This window comes from Gobio gobio (assembly GCF_949357685.1).
Source record: "Gobio gobio genome assembly, chromosome: 4".
NCBI lineage: Eukaryota > Metazoa > Chordata > Actinopteri > Cypriniformes > Gobionidae > Gobio > Gobio gobio.
The window spans coordinates 51208215-51227689 of record NC_137100.1 but is presented as its reverse complement, the minus strand read 5'-3'; the positions used below and the strand labels follow the sequence as shown (position 1 = coordinate 51227689).

Here is a 19475-nt window from a genome sequence, read left to right as displayed (position 1 = left end):
GTTATTTAATGCATTAACTTACAATGAGCAATACATTTGTTTTGTTATAGTACTTATTCATCTTTGTTAACATTAATTCATACAAATACAACTGTTCATTGTTAGTTCATGGTTGTTCAGGTTCATTAACTAATGCTAACAGATACAACTTTTGATTTTAATCGTGTATTAGTAAATGTGATTAACATTATCTGAGATTAATAAATGCTTGAGAAATATTTTTCGTTCTTATATTGTAAATATTTTTATTCCTACTAGAAAGTTAATTGAGCCTTACTTTCAAGTTCCAAAAAGGACATAAAGGTAGTTTAAAGTAAATCCATATGCACAAATATGCAGATTACATCAATTATAGCGACACACAACCTTAAACATAATCACGTCACATGTCCAAACGTTTGAGCATCACCATATTTGATGTCAAATATAGTTTTTATTTGAGAGTGAATAAAGGCTTAAATTGCAATCTGTTCCTTATACAAAGTAATAGTGTTGTAAATATACCAGTTGAGTCATTTCGTGTGACCTTTTATGTCCTTTTTTGGAGCTTAATATAATAATGATATTGGGTGCCATTGACTTTTTACTAAAACGGACAACTAGCTGTAACATTCTTCGAAAATCTTCTTTTGTGTTTCTTTGTTCTTCTTCTATGATATATAACTTATTAGTTTTCTCACATGTCTCAAGAAAATAAATTAATCTCATTCCTGACGAGATCTCAACTATAAATGATCTCATTCCTGTGAGCAGGAGGACTGTGATCTGAAGGCTGGAATGGCCACAGTGTTCCATCATGCGTCTGGAATGCCTTTGCATGGGCTTCAATGAGGAGCTTTGTAATCATAATGCTGATGGAAGCTGTATCAATGTGAGAGAGGCTTACAAATCCATCTCTCATGTAAATAAATCACTGCTCACAAAAACAGGTAGTTTTAAATGGGTTAAGAGAGAAAGGGGGGAGAAAGAGGAGAATTTGCCAGCGAGCAAAATGCATAATAGGCCTTTTCTGTTTGGGCTTGGATTAATGGATGCCAAGTATTTCTGGTCAGGGTGCGTTGCCAGTTGTGGGCTCAGAAGCAAAAGGAGTGGGGTGTCAAACCCATTGAAAGACAGGCAGGAAGAAGTCACATCCTCAAAGCTGAAGTGCTTGTTTGAATATGTTTGTGTATTTGTTCATTGACCATCCATGATAATGATAAATCTTTTCTTCGGCTGCCTGAAAGTTCCTCATTGTTCAGTTTACTTTCTTCCTTCATCTTGGATTTAACTTTTTATGTCTAAAGTACTGTACTGGTTATGTCACCAATTTTTAGCACATCAAATTTTGGGTGAGAAATTGACTTTTCTTTTCTTTTTTTTAAAGGGATAGTTCACCCAAAAATTTAAATTAGCCCATGATTTACTCATCCTCAAGTCATCCTAGTTGTATATGACATTCTTGTTTCAGACGAATAAAATCAGAGTTATATTACAAAAGTCCTCGTTCTTCCAAGCTTTATAATAGCAGTAATTGTTGCTCTGTTTCTGTTTTTTTAGTCCATAAAAAATGCATCTGTCCGTCAAATAACGTGCTCCACATGGCTCCGGGAGGTTAATAAAGGCCTTCTGAAGCGAATCGATGCGTTTATGTAAGAAAAATATCCATATTTAAAACTTTATAAAGTAAAGTTTCGACCGATCGCCTTCCGTATTCAATTTATGGAAAAAGTGTTGAAAGTGCCTCTGCCGTTCAAAAGGCTTCCGCTACCAGGTACGCTTGTCAGACGTCACGTACGCATCTTGAATTGCGAGAAGGCACTTTCAACACTTTTCCACGGAAGGTGATCGGCTGGAACTTTATAAAAGTTTTAAATATGGATATTTTTCTTACACAAACACATCGATTTACATCGACCCGCGTGGAGCACGTTATTTGACGGACAGATGCATTTTTTTTATGGACTTCAAAAACAATAAAGCTTGGAAGAGCCTGGACTTTTTCAATATAACTCAGTTTTTATTCGTCTGAAAGAAGAATGTCATATACACGTAGGATGACTTAAGGGTGAGTAAATCATGGGCCAATAAATCTGTTGTATGTTCAGTTAGCCGTGGTCATGTGACTCCTTGAGTCCTAAGGGAGGGGCGGCTCTTTTACAATGTACTGCTGGGAAACAGCCTGTCAAATGCACATTCACACTCTACTGTAACACACAGGCGGGTATGACGTTTGTGAGTCGTGTTAGCACACAAAAAAAAATGAGACCTCATGCTTACTCAGAGGTTGAACCAAGTGTCAAGCAGTTCAACTAACTGCCCTTGAGCAAAGAACTGTAAACGTAGACTTGGTGTACTGTAAATGAAGACCGTAGCAAAAAAAAGCACTGTAAATGTAGACGATGAGAATTTTTATTACATCACTCCCATACTCTGTCTGCTCCACTGGCTTACCAGATGGTCAGTTGGTGTTATTTTTATATAACGTGTGTATGTGTATAATTATTATTATTTCTTTCCATGCTATGTCTATATAGCATAACACTAAATAATAGTAATAAAGTAATTTGTAATGGTGAAATGCATTTCTATTTTATGCTAGAATGAGTGATATCAAAACCAAGTAGGCATAAAATCCTCTAATTGCCTGTCTGCATGTTCTACACTCTGATTGTTGAACAGTGTAGTCTGCATGAGGAGGTGTGGCTTACCCAGCCGAGAAATTACCCAATAATTTAGTTAGTCAAACCCTGGGACCGTTGATTCACAGCTCGGTAAACATAACTGCTAATCTGTCTTTTGTGGTTCACATTAAAAGAAACCTCAGCGTGACCTCATACTTTCTCCATTCAGCCAGAATGAAAGGAAGAACCAGAGGATTATTGGTTAAGCAATTGGCAGTTATTTTTATATTGAATTTAAGAGTTTGTGTGCCATCATTAATGTTGCACTTTAATGTTAAAAGTGCAAGATGTTTTTTAGGGAAGTAGATTTGGTTTTGGTTAGTGTTTGATTGAAGTTAATAGAATGTGCCATATCAAAACTGTATAACTCTGTATAAAGTGATTAGGATATTCAATTGCTTACAAGGTTAAAAATGTGTTTTATTTATGCAAATTAATTCTGTGGAATTCTATTTGCCGGCGATTAGTAAATGGATGTTTATGGTTAATGTATTTCCAGTAATCTCAGGTTAAAATGTTATGTGCAGTTACATATTTAAAGGTCTTTTTCCGGTTTATTCATTTCTCAGAGTAAAATGTCAGCGAAAGTAAAATGTATGAAAGTAAAATAATACAGTTTTACCCCAAACTTTTCTGAAAACCGTTTCTTCTTGTAAATGTGTATTTTCTACGATTTATATGAGGGAGTTCAGAGCGAGAGCCTGCATTAGATGGAGGTAGGAGGTGTTCAACAGAGATTGACACAAATGTTGTGTTGTGTAAGAGCATGGGATCATGGTTATGGAAAGGGTCTGGTGGCCTTATGTCACTTCTGATAACAGACGGGCCCAGACACTTACAGGTGTTACAGAAAAATATAGCAGACATGCTTGCGTCACTGCCAAAGAATGAAGACGGAACGAAGACCGTACACCGACACAAAGCAGATGAAGCACAATGAAAGCATGATCCTGCACACCTGGGCTTGGCAGAGAGAGCAGTGAGCATACACTGAGCGTACAGGAGTATTCCAGAAAGATTGTATCTGGACCACTGTCCGGGCTGGTGTTGCTGGCACTGAGGATTTTCTTTTGGGATGTCCAATATGGGCTTTTGGAGCGAAATCATGAGGCATCTGATGTTCTGATCTGCGCTGGGTATTCGTGTGTTTCAGGTGGCAGGAGACTATAAATACCACCCCGAATGCTTTGTGTGTTTGAGCTGCAGGGTGGTGATTGAGGATCAGGATTCCTATGCCTTAGTGGAACGTACCAAACTTTACTGGTGAGTAACTTCACACTTTTCAACTTCACATGTATTAATTGTAGGCTATACCGGTGGAGAAACTTTACACACGCTAGCTCAAGACTGTATTAAGGATGCCTCTGTGTTGCCTTTACATATCTAGGATGACCAGATGTCCTGGTTTTAAAAGATGTGTCCTGACAATTCACCAAAAAAAAAAAAAAAATTTTACAAAAAGCTTACATTTTTGCAAACAAATCAGCATTGCAGGTAACCAGGTAAATTTGCATCTCTATTATTATTTTATATGATGATAGATGGACACCTACCATGAAAAAACTGTGAAACCCCTGTTTGTCCTGGTTTTCTCTATAAAAAAAAAAAATCTGGTCACTCTTATTTTACAAACTATACCGATGAAAACTTTACACAAATTAACTGGCGAGGAAACTTTATGCACATTGGGCCTTTTGTAAATTGCTCATGAATTTAAACTGTCCGTGGGTAGACTTTTCACATTAAATTCAAACTGTGGGAATTTAAATGTACATTATATCCAAACAGTACTGGTAAACAGCAGTAATATTTGATATAATAATAATAATTATCTCCTATTTCTTAATCAAAAAGGCTTTTTAATTGGCTTCTTCATTTTGTGTGCATTTAATTTGCTGTTTCTCTTCATTTGTTGTTTTCAGTAAAGCACAGGCAGGTTGACGCACATCTGAGTGTTTCATAACATGTCTGGTGGTGACTTGCTCTTGTCAGGTCTTGTCCTGTTCAGGTCCTAAAAGGTTTGAACTCCAGTGATGTTCATCAACTTCTCTCTCTCTCTCTCTCTCTCTCTCTCTCTCTCTCAGTGGTAAATGCTACAAGCAGGAGGTCCTGACACCGATGTTAGAGAAGCGTGGTTTGGTTGACTCTCCAACAGACCTGCTCCCTCACACCGTAACTCTGGTATCCATGCCTTCCGCCACCAATGGAAAAAGGGGCTTCTCTGTCAGCGTGATTAGAGACTGCACCAGTGCCACGGCCAGTGTCCAGGTCAAAGAGTAAGTGAAGACATGCAGAATTATGGGCTGGGTTTTAAGTCCAATTAAGTCGTTCACTTGGATGTACTTCATTGCTTATGTTGCACGAGTGCCCACTACTGGCAGTCCCCTTGAAATGTGTTTAAATTTAACACCCTAAGCCCTTGATCACTTGGAATCTGCTATGGAGTTGATTTATTTAAAGTTTTTTCCCTTATGAATTATTTTACACACCATTCTATAAGCCTGTATGTATGCTTGAGCTGTTAAAAATGAAATGTAAACAAACATTAAAGGGATAGTTCACCCAAAAAGGAAAATTCTGTCATCATTTACTCACCCTCAAGTTGTTCCAAACCTGTATGAGTTTCTTTGTTCTGCTGAACACAAAAGAAGATATTTTGAAGAATGTTTGTAACGAAGCAGATAGAGCAACCATTGACTACCATAGTATTTTTTCCCCTACTATGGTAGTCAATGGTTGCTTGGTTCCCAACATTCTTCAGAATATCTTCTTTTGTGTTCAGCAGAACAAAGAAACTCATACAGGTTTGGAGTAAATGATGACAGAATTTTCATTTTTGGGTGAAATATCCCTTTAAATATGTATGAATATATCTATATATTTATATTAAATACAAAAAAAAACCACACAAACGAAAATAACAATACAACAAACTATAAGTGTTTAAAAACCAGTCAGCCTAAGGTAGATACGAGTATTTCTAAGCGGTTAAATGTTAATATAATGCCAATATCATACACTAGAGTTGTGTTTGGTGGGGGTAAATTCAATTAAAGGGTAACTAAACCCTAAACCAACTTTTTTTAGTTAATGATCTGTAATACTGGGGCTTTATTAATGCTGTTCATTGATTCGAGTAAATGTTTTGACATTTGAGTATAAAGGGTTTTAATTCTATAAAATATGGTGTAAAACCGCCAAAGTGCTGCCCTCTTAAGGTTGAACGGTGGCTACTGCAGTTGAATTTTCCTATTGGACGTTGTGGTACATCGTGACGTAGGATGGTACCTCCAACGGCTCACTATCCGCGCCCCTGGCACGAGCTCACCACGCCCTCAGAAATGTTTCCCCCAAACACATGATGAGAACGGCTTCACTCCAGTATGAACTGTCATATTACATGAAGTGGAAACATTATGAATGAAACTGACTTGACACTTGCTTTAACATTGTATTGAAGAAAATACGGTTAAATAATGCAGTTGTCAGTACACGTCAGGCTTTTCTTGCGATATTATTGCCGCCCGTCATGTGTACAGATAATTTTCATACATGAGACGCGCCTTCAAACCCTGACACGCAAGTGGTTGCCGCGAACGCAGATAGATTAGGTCAGTTCTCTTGCGCGGCTGCTTCACTAGCATCGTCGGCATCGGGAGTTAACGCAGTTTGAGCCAGCAGCTCGCATTGATAAGGCTCCGGGTTTGTGTCTGTTACAGACAATCCACCCTCCTCCACTTCAGGTGAAGGTAGGAGAAATGACCGCTCTGTTGCAAAGCTGGCGTCACTCCAGTCATTCTCCATCTTTGCGACTCGCGAGTCAGACAGCTGTCAATCAACCTGTTACTGCGGGTCTCAGGTGCACGCCCTCCGCTCACCCCCGCCCTCGGTTCGTCCCCTCTGTGTCCGCCGGGCTCTGCCCACTTTTCCAGCATTTTTCAAAATTTGCCAGTGGGTGGAGTTAAGCTCTGAGCAGGGGTTTAGTTACCCTTTAAGTGCGATCTGCTTGTGATGTCACAATCATGGTGCACTGTGATCTGTGGGTCTACCTGAAGTAGACTCGCTCGCTTGGTTAAAATCGAGGGGTCGAGGGTCTGTCCAAGCAAACTTCCCTCATCCACTTGACAAAGTTGTACGCACTTTAGAATGGCAGTGGGAATTCACCCGAGGAGAAGTGTTTAGGGAAGTTTGCGAGTGCATGTCTAAAAGTGGAGTGGAAAAAACTTGATGCATCACCTACTTGCCTTACTTGAGATATTCGTTTGAATTCTGGTTAAGCAACCAGTCATATTATGATGAATATGCTGAGAACCATTTGGAATAATTGAGTCTTGAAGTTATTTATCACCTCACAGATTCACCACAATGTCACCACACCCCATGCCAGAGACACTGTTAATGCCACATGGAATGTGTTGCATAACTGTGGCGATACGACTGCTCGTGTTGGTTTAAGGGCACAAAATGGATGCAAAACCATAACAGAAAGCTATGAGATTTCTCTCATCATTCTTAACTTGTCTTTTGATGAATATCTCACAAAACATTATCCTTACAGGGTCAGAGGGATGCATATTAGTCCAGAGGTTCGGAACGCCATCCATGTTGGGGACCGAATCCTGGAGATCAATGGACTCCCAGTGTCAGCTTTGATGGAGGAGGAGGTACTTTCCATTTGTTACTGCTACCATGCTTGATATTAGCTTTGAGGTAAGGTGAAACCGTGCCGCGCTAACGTGTTGAAGCAATGTGACAATACAGAGGAACGTCATAAGCATTTGAAATACAAACTGTCATACCATAGCCTGTCCCAGCACATACAATGACACTCCTTTCATACCTTGGTAATTACTTTAACCTGGTCATGCACTGAATTTACATTACTCCCTAGAAACAGACTGTTTGTTATATGGCTTTTGATGTGTTTTTGGGTTATCATAATCCATATGACACTTGGCGCGTCTGTTGTGTTTTTTTAAAGGGTGTTAATGTTGCAGAAGCAACAATTAGTTTTCTTAAGAATAAAATGTAAGAAGTCAGGCATGGGTTTAACTTAATGCATACCTGTGTTGGGAGGTTTGTGTGTAGATTCTAGTACTGAAGTGACTCGTCAACTCCTATGTAAATGCTCTAAATTCTCAACATGCACTTGTTAATGTCATTTGCATTTACCCAGCGATTTGAATTTGAACATTTGAATTCCACTGCTTCTCGTCTGTTGAAATGGATTTGTGCCTTAATTTAATCATGTACCATTGAGGTTTTAGGACTGACTTTGTTTGGCAGCCATCTGCCCGATGTAATAAGCAGCCTGAGGTCCCCTTAATCCTAAAAATGGAAAATCGTAAAGTCCTGAAATTAGGGCCTGAAATTAGAGTGCCTTTTGTGTGAATGCAAACACGTTAAATGCTTTGTAAATCATTGCAGAGAGTACGTTTGAGCTGCACATCTCCCTGCCTCGCACCCACGGAAGCATGTAAAAAAACAGAATGCTGTATGAATGCAGTCGTATTATGCACAAAATATGGGATTGACAACCGTATTCTAGTGCTGTGTAAAAATTCACTGTAATAGTCCAAATACTTAAGCTGCCTTCTCGTTGTTTTGTAGGAGAGCCCCGGGATGTTTTCTTTTCAAATGCTCATAAAAGTTGTGCTGCTGTGGTTTGCCATTTCAGTTTTACAGAGCGTGCAGAGCACCATTTTATTCGGTCTCTGTTAAAAAAATAGCCACACTTTAGATTGGGCTCAATATTCTTGTAATAACGGCTGATTATCAGCATGCCAAGGAGCCGGTGTTCTGTCGATTTGTCCTACCTTGTCAGATTTTTCTGCTACCTCCCATTAAAACAGTAGGTAGCACAATTCGACAGCAAAAAATGCTGCCAATCAGATTGTGCTACCAGCATCCTATTCATCTGATTTGAGGCTTTATTAATATCCATACCTACCCCTACCCTTAAAACTATGTAAAATATTTTAAATAAATAAATATTAAATATGGATGCAAAATGCTACCTATCAGATTGTGCTACCAGAATCATATTATTGTGATTTGCTTTATTAATATCCATACCTACCCCTATCCCTACCCTAAACCTACCCTTAAAATGTAGATATAAAAAATATATATATATATATATATATATATATATATTGATGTGGGCATGCGCAGTAAGCCCTGGTAGGACAATCTGACGGGTAGGATGAAATGTCTGGACACCGGCATCATCGAGGAACATAAACAACACAATGAATCGACGAATTCCTCACAAATCAACTAATTTACATAATCAACACAATCGTAATCGTTCCAGCCCTACCTGAAATGGAACATAAGTGCAGTTACAGAAAGCTGTTAGATGTCTTAATTACTAGATGTCCAGATTTGTCATCCTGAAAAATCTCAAATGTATTCCACTCTTTCTGTGTATTACATAATCTTAAATTTAGCATTTGCGTTCAGGGTTTATCTTTTGCACCTTTAGAAAGACCTTTTGTCTGGTGCCAGCTTTGACTGGTTGGAAAATCAATGTTATCTATGTGAACAGCACTAGTGCACAATGCTTAAGTTTTATGACTAAATGCTGTCCTCTAGCTTTTATTGTTATTGTGGCGCACTGGCGCTTATCAAAAACAACCAGATTTTTTGTGACCTTGTGAATACTGATTGGTCGTTCCAGGTGGAGGACCTCATCCATAGGACCAGTCAGACACTGCAGCTGTTGATGGAATATGATCCAGTCAGACAGCGCCTGGACCGACTCCGTCTGGGCTCTTCCCGCAATCACCTGGGTGTCCCCGCAGCCTCCCGTATGCGTCTGTCCTCAGATGCTGAGGTTGAACGGAGTGACACAGTGGACAATAGGAAGTTAAAGAGGAGGTCCCTCAGGTAACTAATTCAATCAGGTTTCACCACTAGGCTTGTGTAGGTTTAGCATTCAAAACCGGTAAATATTAAATACATTACACACTTGTTTATCCTTTTCTAATAGCTATTTGGGCTTGTCCAGAATTAATAATTTTATCTTGTGCTTTGTAGACGTAGCAACAGCACCTGCAAGTCTCCAGTGTCTTCATCTCCTAAGGACCCTCAAGTTCTGACTCGAGATATTGGGCGCTCTGAATCCCTCCGCTCTCCTTCCAGCTGGTCCCACCGTATCTTCCGTCCCTGTGACCTCATCCATGGAGAAATCCTTGGGAAAGGCTTCTTTGGACAGGCCATCAAGGTGTGCATATGATTGAAAACGTATCTTGTTTTCTGTGCAATGCAGTGTATAGGTGGTCACTGGTTCCCCAAAGTTGTCTAGACGAGCTGTATCACTGCATTGAATAAGCTTGGTTCAGTGTTGGAGGACAGGTTCTGTACAGGAATTGCCATGGTTCTGATTCCACTGCGTTTTCTTAATCATTGCATTTTCAAACAACTTGGCTGAAGAAATTTCTATTGCCTTGGAATTCCACAGTGCAGGATTACAGTTCCATTCACAACTTGCAGAAGAATGCAGATATTCAAGAAACCCTAAATGAAGACTATTCGGTTCCAATATTTTTAAAGAACTGGAATCACTTTTTCGATTTCCAACCCTAATACTGTGTGATCTTCTGTAGGTGACCCATAAAGCCACAGGTGAGGTTATGGTCATGAAGGAGCTGATCCGCTGTGATGAAGAGACACAGAAAACATTCCTAAAGGAGGTATCAAGATCCCTTTTTTTCCCCTGCAAGTATCTCTCATTCCTCCATCTGATTACCTCTTAATTTGTTCCTCTCTATCTCTATATCCACTTTTATTCTTTCCATCCCTTTGTTGTCTGCTCCGGGTCAGTATCAGAGTGTGATTTAAACAGCAGATAAAACAGATCCATGTGGCGCCGGGATACAGTGTTGCTGTAGGGCTTATTTTCTTCAGAGGAAAAGAGACTCGGTCTTAGATTTATCCAGTCTGTATTTAGATTAAGAATCTCAGCAATTAATATTTCTCTCACTCTCTCTCTCTCTTTCTTCCAGGTAAAAGTGATGAGAAGTCTTGATCATCCACACGTTTTGAAGTTCATTGGGGTTTTGTACAAGGACAAGCGGCTTAATCTGATAACTGAGTTCATTGAGGGAGGCACTCTGAAGGATTTTATCCGTGACACGGTGCGTCCTGATTTTAAAATCCCTTTTTTCCTCTTGCTTCTAGGAAGGACCATACATCATCTGTTAGTGTTTTAGTCTTTGTCACTGTCTCTGTTCACCTGAGATGAACTTAACAAGGGGAGAGGGAAAGGAATAGGGACTGGAAAACAAACATTTCTGTGAAATGAAAGGGAGAAAATTTTGTTTTGTGGTTGCATTAGATGAGTGATATAGGAGGTATGAAGTGTTTCCAGGTGAGGGATTCTAGTGGGAATCTTTTCCAGATCACCCACTGGGTTTGCTTCAAATATGGGTTTCAACACCAAACATAAGGTTAACAGATGATATACCTCTCTCCTTTAGTCTTTGATTGTTTCTCTCAAATGCACTATAATGTTTTCAATAAAAGTGTGTCCGTGTTTGAGTAATTTGTGTCTGTAATAAGCGGCTGCCGTTATGTAACGATTTCCTCTCTATTTAACGGACAGCATAGCGTGCTGTCACACTGGGCTGTATAATAGTGTGGTTATAAACTAGGCCAGCAATTCATCTCTCTCTCTCTCTCTCTTTCTCTCTTTCTATCCCTACAGGACTCATTCCCATGGGAACAGAGAGTTAGTTTTGCAAAGAGCATTGCATCTGGAATGGTGAGTGGGCTTCTGGGTCTGCACATATATAGCATTGCAAAACAATATAAGCTATTGTTCTACAATATTTGAGGCACTTTTGGATCATAGCTGACATATTTTGAAAGAAATGGTGAGAAAACAGACCACAAAACCCGTTAAAAATGTTCTTAGTAATTATTTGGATTTTAACATTTTTTTTTCAACTTCGCTTAGTATGCAAAGACTATAAGACTTCCGTTGGTTGATTGAAGTGCATCAAAACGTTATTTTTATAATATCCCAACCAGTGTGATGCAGCAACATTTGGCTCAACCAATGGCTATTTGAAACAGTCATCATTTTGCATTACGTTTGGTGTCATTAGAGGAGCAAAAATACTAGTATCAACACATGCCTAAATTTATTAGTCCTGTTAAAGGATTAATTCACCTCAAAATGAACATTTCCTGATAATTTGCTCCCCCCAATGCCATCCAAAAGGTCCATGTCTTTCTTTCTTCAGTGGAAAAGAAATTCTCCACACAATGGAGTTCAATTGCAACCAAAATGTTGAACGTCCACATCAATGCAGTTTCAAAGGGCTTTGAAGTGCTTCAAATTGTACTGCGCGAACCCAACTGAGTAATAGGGTCTTATCTAGCGAAACTATCGAACATTTTCTAAAAAAAATTCAAATGTATATACTTTTGAACCACAATTGATTGTCTTGTGCTGGTCTGCAACGAGCCAGGCATTACGTAACGTACGTTGAACAGGTCACGCCGAACGTGGGCGGAAGTACCGCCCTATTGTTTAAAAAGCGAACGTTCCAAGACTAAAACGCTTTTTTGACAAAACCGTAAAACAATGATACATTAAATAATAAATGTCATTCAACATAAAATTTGAACAATCCTCCTTTTCCACACTTTTGAACAACGGGGCGGTACTTCCGCCCACGTTCGCCGTGACCTTTTCAACGTACATTACGTAATGCCTGGCTCGTTGCAGACCAGCACAAGACGATCAGTTGTGGTTAAAAAGTATATACATTTGAATTTTTTTAAGAAAATGACAATCGTTTCACTAGATAAGACCCTATTACTCTATAGCTGGGATCACACAGTACCATTTGAAGCACTTCAAAGCCCTTTGACACTGCATTGATGTGGACATTCAACATTTTGGTTGCAATTGAAGTCCATTGTGTGGAGAAAAATCCTGAAATGTTTTCCTTAAAAAACTTAACTTAATTTCTTTTCCACTGAAGAAAGAAAAGGCATGGACATCTTGGATGGCATTGGGGTGAGTAAATTATCAGGAAATTTTCATTTTGAGGTGAACTAATCCTTTAAAAGAAGCACCTGTGACATCTCCATGACATCTCAGAAATGACACGTCAGGACATTTTGATGGACATTTGATTTCTATTTCTGTTATCACACTGGGTAGCCCCGCCCACTGTAAAAAGTAAATGGTCCAAGACGGCTTTTCACTAAATGTGTTTTAATTTAGAGATGCACAATATATCTGCCATATTGTTTATTTTTATATTTATTGCCATCAGCCATTATTGGATATTTATCTGTCTGTCAATGTTGGATATTTAATACTAGTTTATGGCTATTTTAAGATTTAGATCATCATCTAGCACTAATTAAGGGATACTCATAGATTATGGCAAAAATGTAAACCTTGAAGAGGTTTCTAATAATTCCTGAACAATTTCCAATATGTGTGGGTGTGTATTTTTAACAGAAAATATTGTCTGGAAATTGCATGCCTATTCTGATTGGCCACGATTGTGTCGGGCCATGCAATATTTTCACTTCCATCGTGCACACACATTACTTGCCGCCACAAATTAACAACTTAAAGGGTAACTTCAGTGATTTAGCATTAAGCTTCGTATTTAAACTGGGTCATTTATGCAGTAGAAATGTGAAATTATTTTTGAATTTGGTGCCTTCTAGACTGAGAAAAGACAAAAAAAATGTATTTTTGTCTCCTGTGGATGAAAGACAACAACTCCCAGAATGCACTTGCTTCGCTGCCCTACGAGGCCACTCCCTACACCGTCGTTTTGAGCTTCATAGTAATACAATCACTTCGTTCAGTTAGAGAATAAACACTACAATTAAAAACTGAACGTGTTTTTTCAATAAAGTGTGAGTGAGCCGAACGAAAGTCACGTCACAGATGCAGCTGTCAGATTTCACGAAGAGCAGAGCTGAGGTAACGTTAAGCGCCAGTCTGGCACGTTTTCAGATCGCATATGGAAGCTTAACTATCACAGGAATTTATTTAGGGGGGAAAGTACCATAATTAGAATTTTCTACTGATACAAAGCCTAATGCTAAATCACTGAAGTTACCCTTTAAATTACACCTGGTTAGGACACCGTTTTACCCTCATCTCCAAGAGCATGTGCATCTCAAATAAGACTTCACTGAGTAGTTGAGGAGACAGTGAAGCAACTTCCTGTTTTGTTGTGCCCTGTTGCCTAGCGCTGCTGTGATGCACCACTTAAATTTTTTGTTGTAGTGATGATCAAGTGGTAGATGTCTAATGCACTTCTGACTTTTCTCATTCTGCTCAGACACAACCTCTTTTTCTTTCTTCTCTGATTGATTTTGTTCTTATTCTTTCAGGCATATCTGCATTCAATGAGCATCATACATCGAGATCTAAACTCTCACAACTGCCTGGTCAAACTGGTACGGAGGAGTTTCACCCATTTCACTTGAATTTAGATCAAAGTCTACACTTATTAGGCCTTGCTTGGGAGTCCTGGTCCTAGAATAGCTGACAGGCTTGTTAGCAGAAACAGAAAGGCTAAAGTAGACAAGCAACCAGAAACAAGTTATGTAAGAACATTTGAGCAGGGGAGAGAAAATGCAGTAAAGGGTGAAGATCTGTTCACACTTGAGGATTGTTTAGTTTAGTGGTTGCTGGCTTGTTGAGTTAGTGGTAGAAGATAAGACAGGAAATGCTGTCATTCACATATCCTGAGTGAATCATTCATGAAAAGCTATTTAAAGAACAAATGGCATGCCTTTGGGACTTAAACATTTAGACATGCACAAAGAGTTTAAAGCTAGGACTGACTCCTGGTGTTATCAAGATTTTTGACAATTTACATTATTTGTTGTTTTTTTACTATGTTGTACTCATAAACTTTATCACAGACATATTTATCTGTCATGATAAGCATTTTTGCACATTTAGCATAAATCTGTTCATCTTTGCTCTACTTGTCTGACCCCTGCAGGACAACACCGTTGTGGTGGCAGATTTTGGTCTGTCTCGTCTAATCATGGAGGACAAGGTCAAGCAACCACCCCCTGACAAACCAACCAATAAGAAAAGGCTGTTTAGACGCATTGACCGCAAGAAACGCTATACGGTGGTGGGGAACCCGTACTGGATGGCCCCAGAAATGCTCAATGGTGAGAAGAGAGAATTACACTTAGGATCTTTGAATCAAGAAAACAAATAAAGATAAACTAAATACTTTCACATGCTGCGCCTGAAAGATAAAAAAAACTTCATTTTATAAACTGCTTACTAGATGGACATCATAATGTAAATGAGACAACATGTAACATGTAAATTGTTGTGAGAATATTTGTGTTCATGTTTTTTCTGTTCCTCCAGGTAAACGCTATGATGAGAAGGTGGATATTTTCTCCTTTGGCATTGTGCTTTGCGAGGTAAGAGTCTTTTGTAGTGGTAAACATCTCACAGATTTTATGGCATGTCTTTATGATAGGGCCGGGGTGCTCCGATTGATCGGCAACCGATCGGTCGATAATCGCTTTGGGATGATTGATCGGCGGTCTCCAAAAAGGCCGATCTCATGAACCGATCGCATGCTGACGACACATAAAACCCGCACCTGCCGTGAGAGCTAGGGCATGATATGCAGCGACACCGTCTCATTCTCTTTCCAGCGCGGGTAAAATAATTATAATGCTGAAGGTGTGGTACAATTCATATTTCTATATTAAATAACTTACGCAGTCATTTGAAAACTTTCTGTGGGACGTAAGTTCACAAACAGCGCGCGTGAACCTTTCTCTCCCTTTCAAAATGCTCAAATGGCTTCACATCAGCGCATCGCATGTTTATCATTTGCATTTATTTTTAAGTCTTGCCAGTGTTCAAACCGCAGCACTGGCGCGCACGGTCTGGAGAGACACACACACACACACACACACACAAACACAGGCCATCTCACAAAAAGCTTGCGAGTACAAATTGCGCTGAAATGGTCAGATACACACAAATGTATGTACTAAATGACCGTCTTGATGAGTATGCACGTAAACCCCGTCGTGAGTCGCGAGTGAACGTTTGTGCAACTGCATGTAACCGTATCCGTGTTCGCTCTTAAAGTGACAGCTGTAGAATAAACTGCAGCTGTCTCTGAGTTTCTCTTTGTCTTGTGTTGTTTGATGAACCTTTATGACACTCACTGCTCTTGAATGACTAACTTTTGCAACCTTAAGTGTAAGGATTAATCTAATTTAATTTATTCAGGGAAGACCAATATTAATTTACATTTTATTTCTTATTAAATGTCTTTAGTATTTCTTACCTCAATACTAATGTTAGACCTACCTGAAAAATGTTTTTTAAAAACAAAAATGCACTGCATGATCAAATATTTAGGTGAGATAATTATATACATTTATTATATACATTTATTTGGGAAAGATGGCCTACAGTAGCCTTAAGTTATCTCATTTTCTAAAATAAACACTTGGTGGTTCTTCAAGATCTTGACTCAGTTAATTTAGAGTTAGTTTCATTTCTACAAATGGTGCAAACTCTGCAAGATTATAGATAAAAGATTGCCATTCCCCTGCCATTCTGTGATCGGCAATCGGCAGATCATGATCTTGGTAATCGGTGATCGGCCCCAAAAATGCTGATCGAAGCATCTCTACTTTATGAGCACAGCATGTGCTCTTAGAACGAACTGTCATATATGTAAGGCACTTGCAAATGAATGTTGGAATGCCGAAAGCAAACGTTACGCTCAAATGGTTCGAGTCAAAACGGCTACATTGCATTCTCGGTTATGTAAGAGGATGCTTGAAAGTTTCATCATGTTTATTTCTCTTTCATTTGTCATTCATCCTTTTTTTGCTTATTTTGGTAATAGATTATTGGCCAGGTTTATGCAGATCCAGAGTGTCTTCCGAGAACGCTGGATTTTGGGCTCAATGTGCAAAAATTCATAGAGAAATTTCTTCCTGAGCACTGTCCTCCTGCTTTCTTTGCATTGGCTGTGGGTTGTTGTGACCTCGCCCCTGACAACCGGTAAGTGCCACTGTTTTGTCACAAATGCCCTTCTTTTTTAAGTACTAATGTTGAAAGTGAAATTTCCTCACCACAGTGTGACAGATGTGAAACGATCATTTCCCTGGGGTGGTGTTTTGTTGTGATTTTAAAGATCATGGGTGTGTTTTTGGCGTAACATGGCATCTCATCTCCCATTCCCTTTAAAATCCAGTTGCGCTTGCACCATGGCGGATTCGCTATTTACATGGCGGAATATATAAACCCTCAACCTGATGAGTCAGTTTAAATACATGGGTGTAAATAATAGCCAATTTCATTCATCATTACTGCAAATAGGTCATTCTGATACATGCAATGACTATCCATTGTGACATGTAGGCATTTTTATCTTCATGTACACAATAATCTTTACATTGTAATCCTTTTATTAGTAATATTTAAAAATGTTTGTGTGCTGCTGCGCGTCCCTGTGTGTGTAACAAGCGTGTATTACTAACACGCCCTTTAAATAACACTGCGCTATTGAAGACCAGGTTTCAGTTGGTCAATGGCACAGTCGTTTTCAGTTGCCTCTAAATAGCAACTCGTCTGAACACACCTCGTTTTCAGACGAGCACGCCCATGGGCGAAAAAATGGCAAAAATGCATTTTCTATTTAAACAACGTGCCGCAGGATGTGAAAATGACAACTGTATCTGGATGAAACTAGTAAAAAACACTTGCGTTGTGCCTGGCGCCGCATTGCGCAGGGTGTATGATAGGGCCCTTCTTTTCAAAAACATTAAATCTTGCCAACCCCAAACTTTTGAACAGTAGTGTATCTAGCTATTATGGTTACTAAAATGACCCTGTAATGGATGGAAAGGCTTCCCGTTCTTACCTCTTTCCTTTTCCTGTCTTCTTCAGGCCTGCTTTTCAGAAGCTGGAGGACTGCTTTGAGGCATTAACTCTGAATCAAGAGTTGAATATCCCTCTGCCTGCTGAACTGGATGAACTTCAGCAGAAGTTTTTAAGGACTCATGGACCCAGAGAAATTGCCTCTGAAGACCAGGAAAACAACAGGAACTAATCCAATGGCAGCACATGCTGAGATATGGGTTGGATTATTATTATTTTTTAATGAGTTTACAGAACTGAATCAGACGATTTACCTTGGGTTTGCATACTGGGAACATGCTCATGTGTTCTCTGGAGAGGATCTGTCATGAGATGCAGAACTTTGAGGGCATTCTAGGACCGCAAAGGGTTCTAGGCAAGAGATCTGTTGAGGGAACAGAGACATTTCAGTGACCGTGAGCTTCTTGTTGCTTCTATCTGATTTGGATGGTTTAGTTGTGAGAGAACCATGTAGCTCAAACCTTTTAAAGAGATAGTTCACCCAAAAATGAAAATTTGATGTTTTTCTGCTTTACCCCCAAGGCATCCAAGATGTAGGTGTCTTTGTTTCTTCAGTAGAACACAAATGAAGATTTTTAACTCAACCGTTGCCGTCTGTCAGTCATATAATGCATGTGAATGGGGTCCAATTCTATTAGAGTAAAAAAAAAACATGCACAGACAACTTCAAATTAAACCCTGCGGCTCGTGGCGACACATTGATGTCTTTAGACACGAAACGATTGGTTTCTGAGAGAAACCAAACGGTATTTATGCTATTATTTCACTTCATATCAGACGAATGTCATCAGCTCTCCAGACCGCCATAACTCCCTGTGAATAAGGTCAAAATACCGGCGCCATACCATATGTCATATATCGCAATACCATAGATATATACATCGATGCCTCATTAGTGCCTGCGCGGATCGGTCGAATGAGGAATCTACGTTTATATTTCTATGATCACGCCGGTATTTTGACCTTATTCACAGGAAGTTATGGCGGTCTGGAGAGCTGATGACATTCGTCTGATATGAGGTCAAATAATAGCATGTATACCGTTTGGTTTCGTGTCTGAAGACATCAATGTGTCGCCACGAGCCGCAGGGTTTAATTTGAAGTTGTCTGTGCATGTTTTTTTTTTACTCTAATAGAATTGGACCCCATTCACATGCATTATATGACTGACAGACGGCAACGGTTGGAGTTAAAAATCTTCATTTGTGTTCTACTGAAGAAACAAAGACACCTACATCTTGGATGCCCTGGGGGTAAGCAGAAAAACATCACATTTTCGTTTTTGGTTGAACTGTCCCTTTAAGCTTTCTACTAGTTAAGTGATCGAAGATCTCCCTGATGAAGTTTCCAGCAAATGTCAGACTAATGAAAATTTATAGTGTAGCATCCATTACATTCATCGTTAAGGTTTTTTTTTTTGTCGATCACAGTGATTTAAAAAAGTGTGGTTGTGTGAATCTCATGAAACCTGTCAAGAACATGTCTGGGTCATAATTCACCCCACAATAAATAAGGAATTTATCTGGGTTTAAAAAACAAAACAAATTTAGTATATTTTGAGATGAAATTGTTGCACATAAAGAAATGTGGGAGAAAAGTGCTTAATTGACATGGAAATGTCACCGTAAGAGTGTTACAATTAGGGTGAAATGTGACCTGGACCTGCTTTTAAATTGTAAACAATATTGCAACTACCTGAACTCTAGGAATGTATATAAATCAAGTATTGTTGGACCACGCTGCCCCCTGCAGGTAGTTGTGCTTATGTACACGCAATCCCTTGAATGGTTCTGTACCACTAGCACTTAATGTCATGACCTCTGTAACTCAAAAACCCAAAGACAGAGTGATAAAACTGTTATAAAAGTAAGTAACAT

At 39.2% G+C, this 19475-nt stretch overlaps 1 protein-coding gene across 1 annotated transcript in view; it reads left to right on the top strand.

The window, feature by feature from the left end:
* Positions 1-17849, top strand: part of limk2 (LIM domain kinase 2) — a 30513-nt gene extending 12664 nt beyond the window's left edge. Inside the window, exons 4-16 of the mRNA XM_079813985.1 lie at positions 3817-3926; positions 4748-4939; positions 7222-7327; positions 9346-9554; positions 9705-9891; positions 10274-10360; positions 10673-10804; positions 11374-11430; positions 14043-14108; positions 14663-14840; positions 15049-15104; positions 16562-16719; positions 17608-17849. Of these exons, the coding sequence (XP_079670111.1) occupies positions 3817-3926; positions 4748-4939; positions 7222-7327; positions 9346-9554; positions 9705-9891; positions 10274-10360; positions 10673-10804; positions 11374-11430; positions 14043-14108; positions 14663-14840; positions 15049-15104; positions 16562-16719; positions 17608-17770 (1701 nt within the window). The 3' untranslated portion in view covers positions 17771-17849. The remainder of the gene's footprint in view (positions 1-3816; positions 3927-4747; positions 4940-7221; positions 7328-9345; positions 9555-9704; positions 9892-10273; positions 10361-10672; positions 10805-11373; positions 11431-14042; positions 14109-14662; positions 14841-15048; positions 15105-16561; positions 16720-17607) is intronic.
* The last annotated feature ends 1626 nt before the right edge of the window (positions 17850-19475 follow it).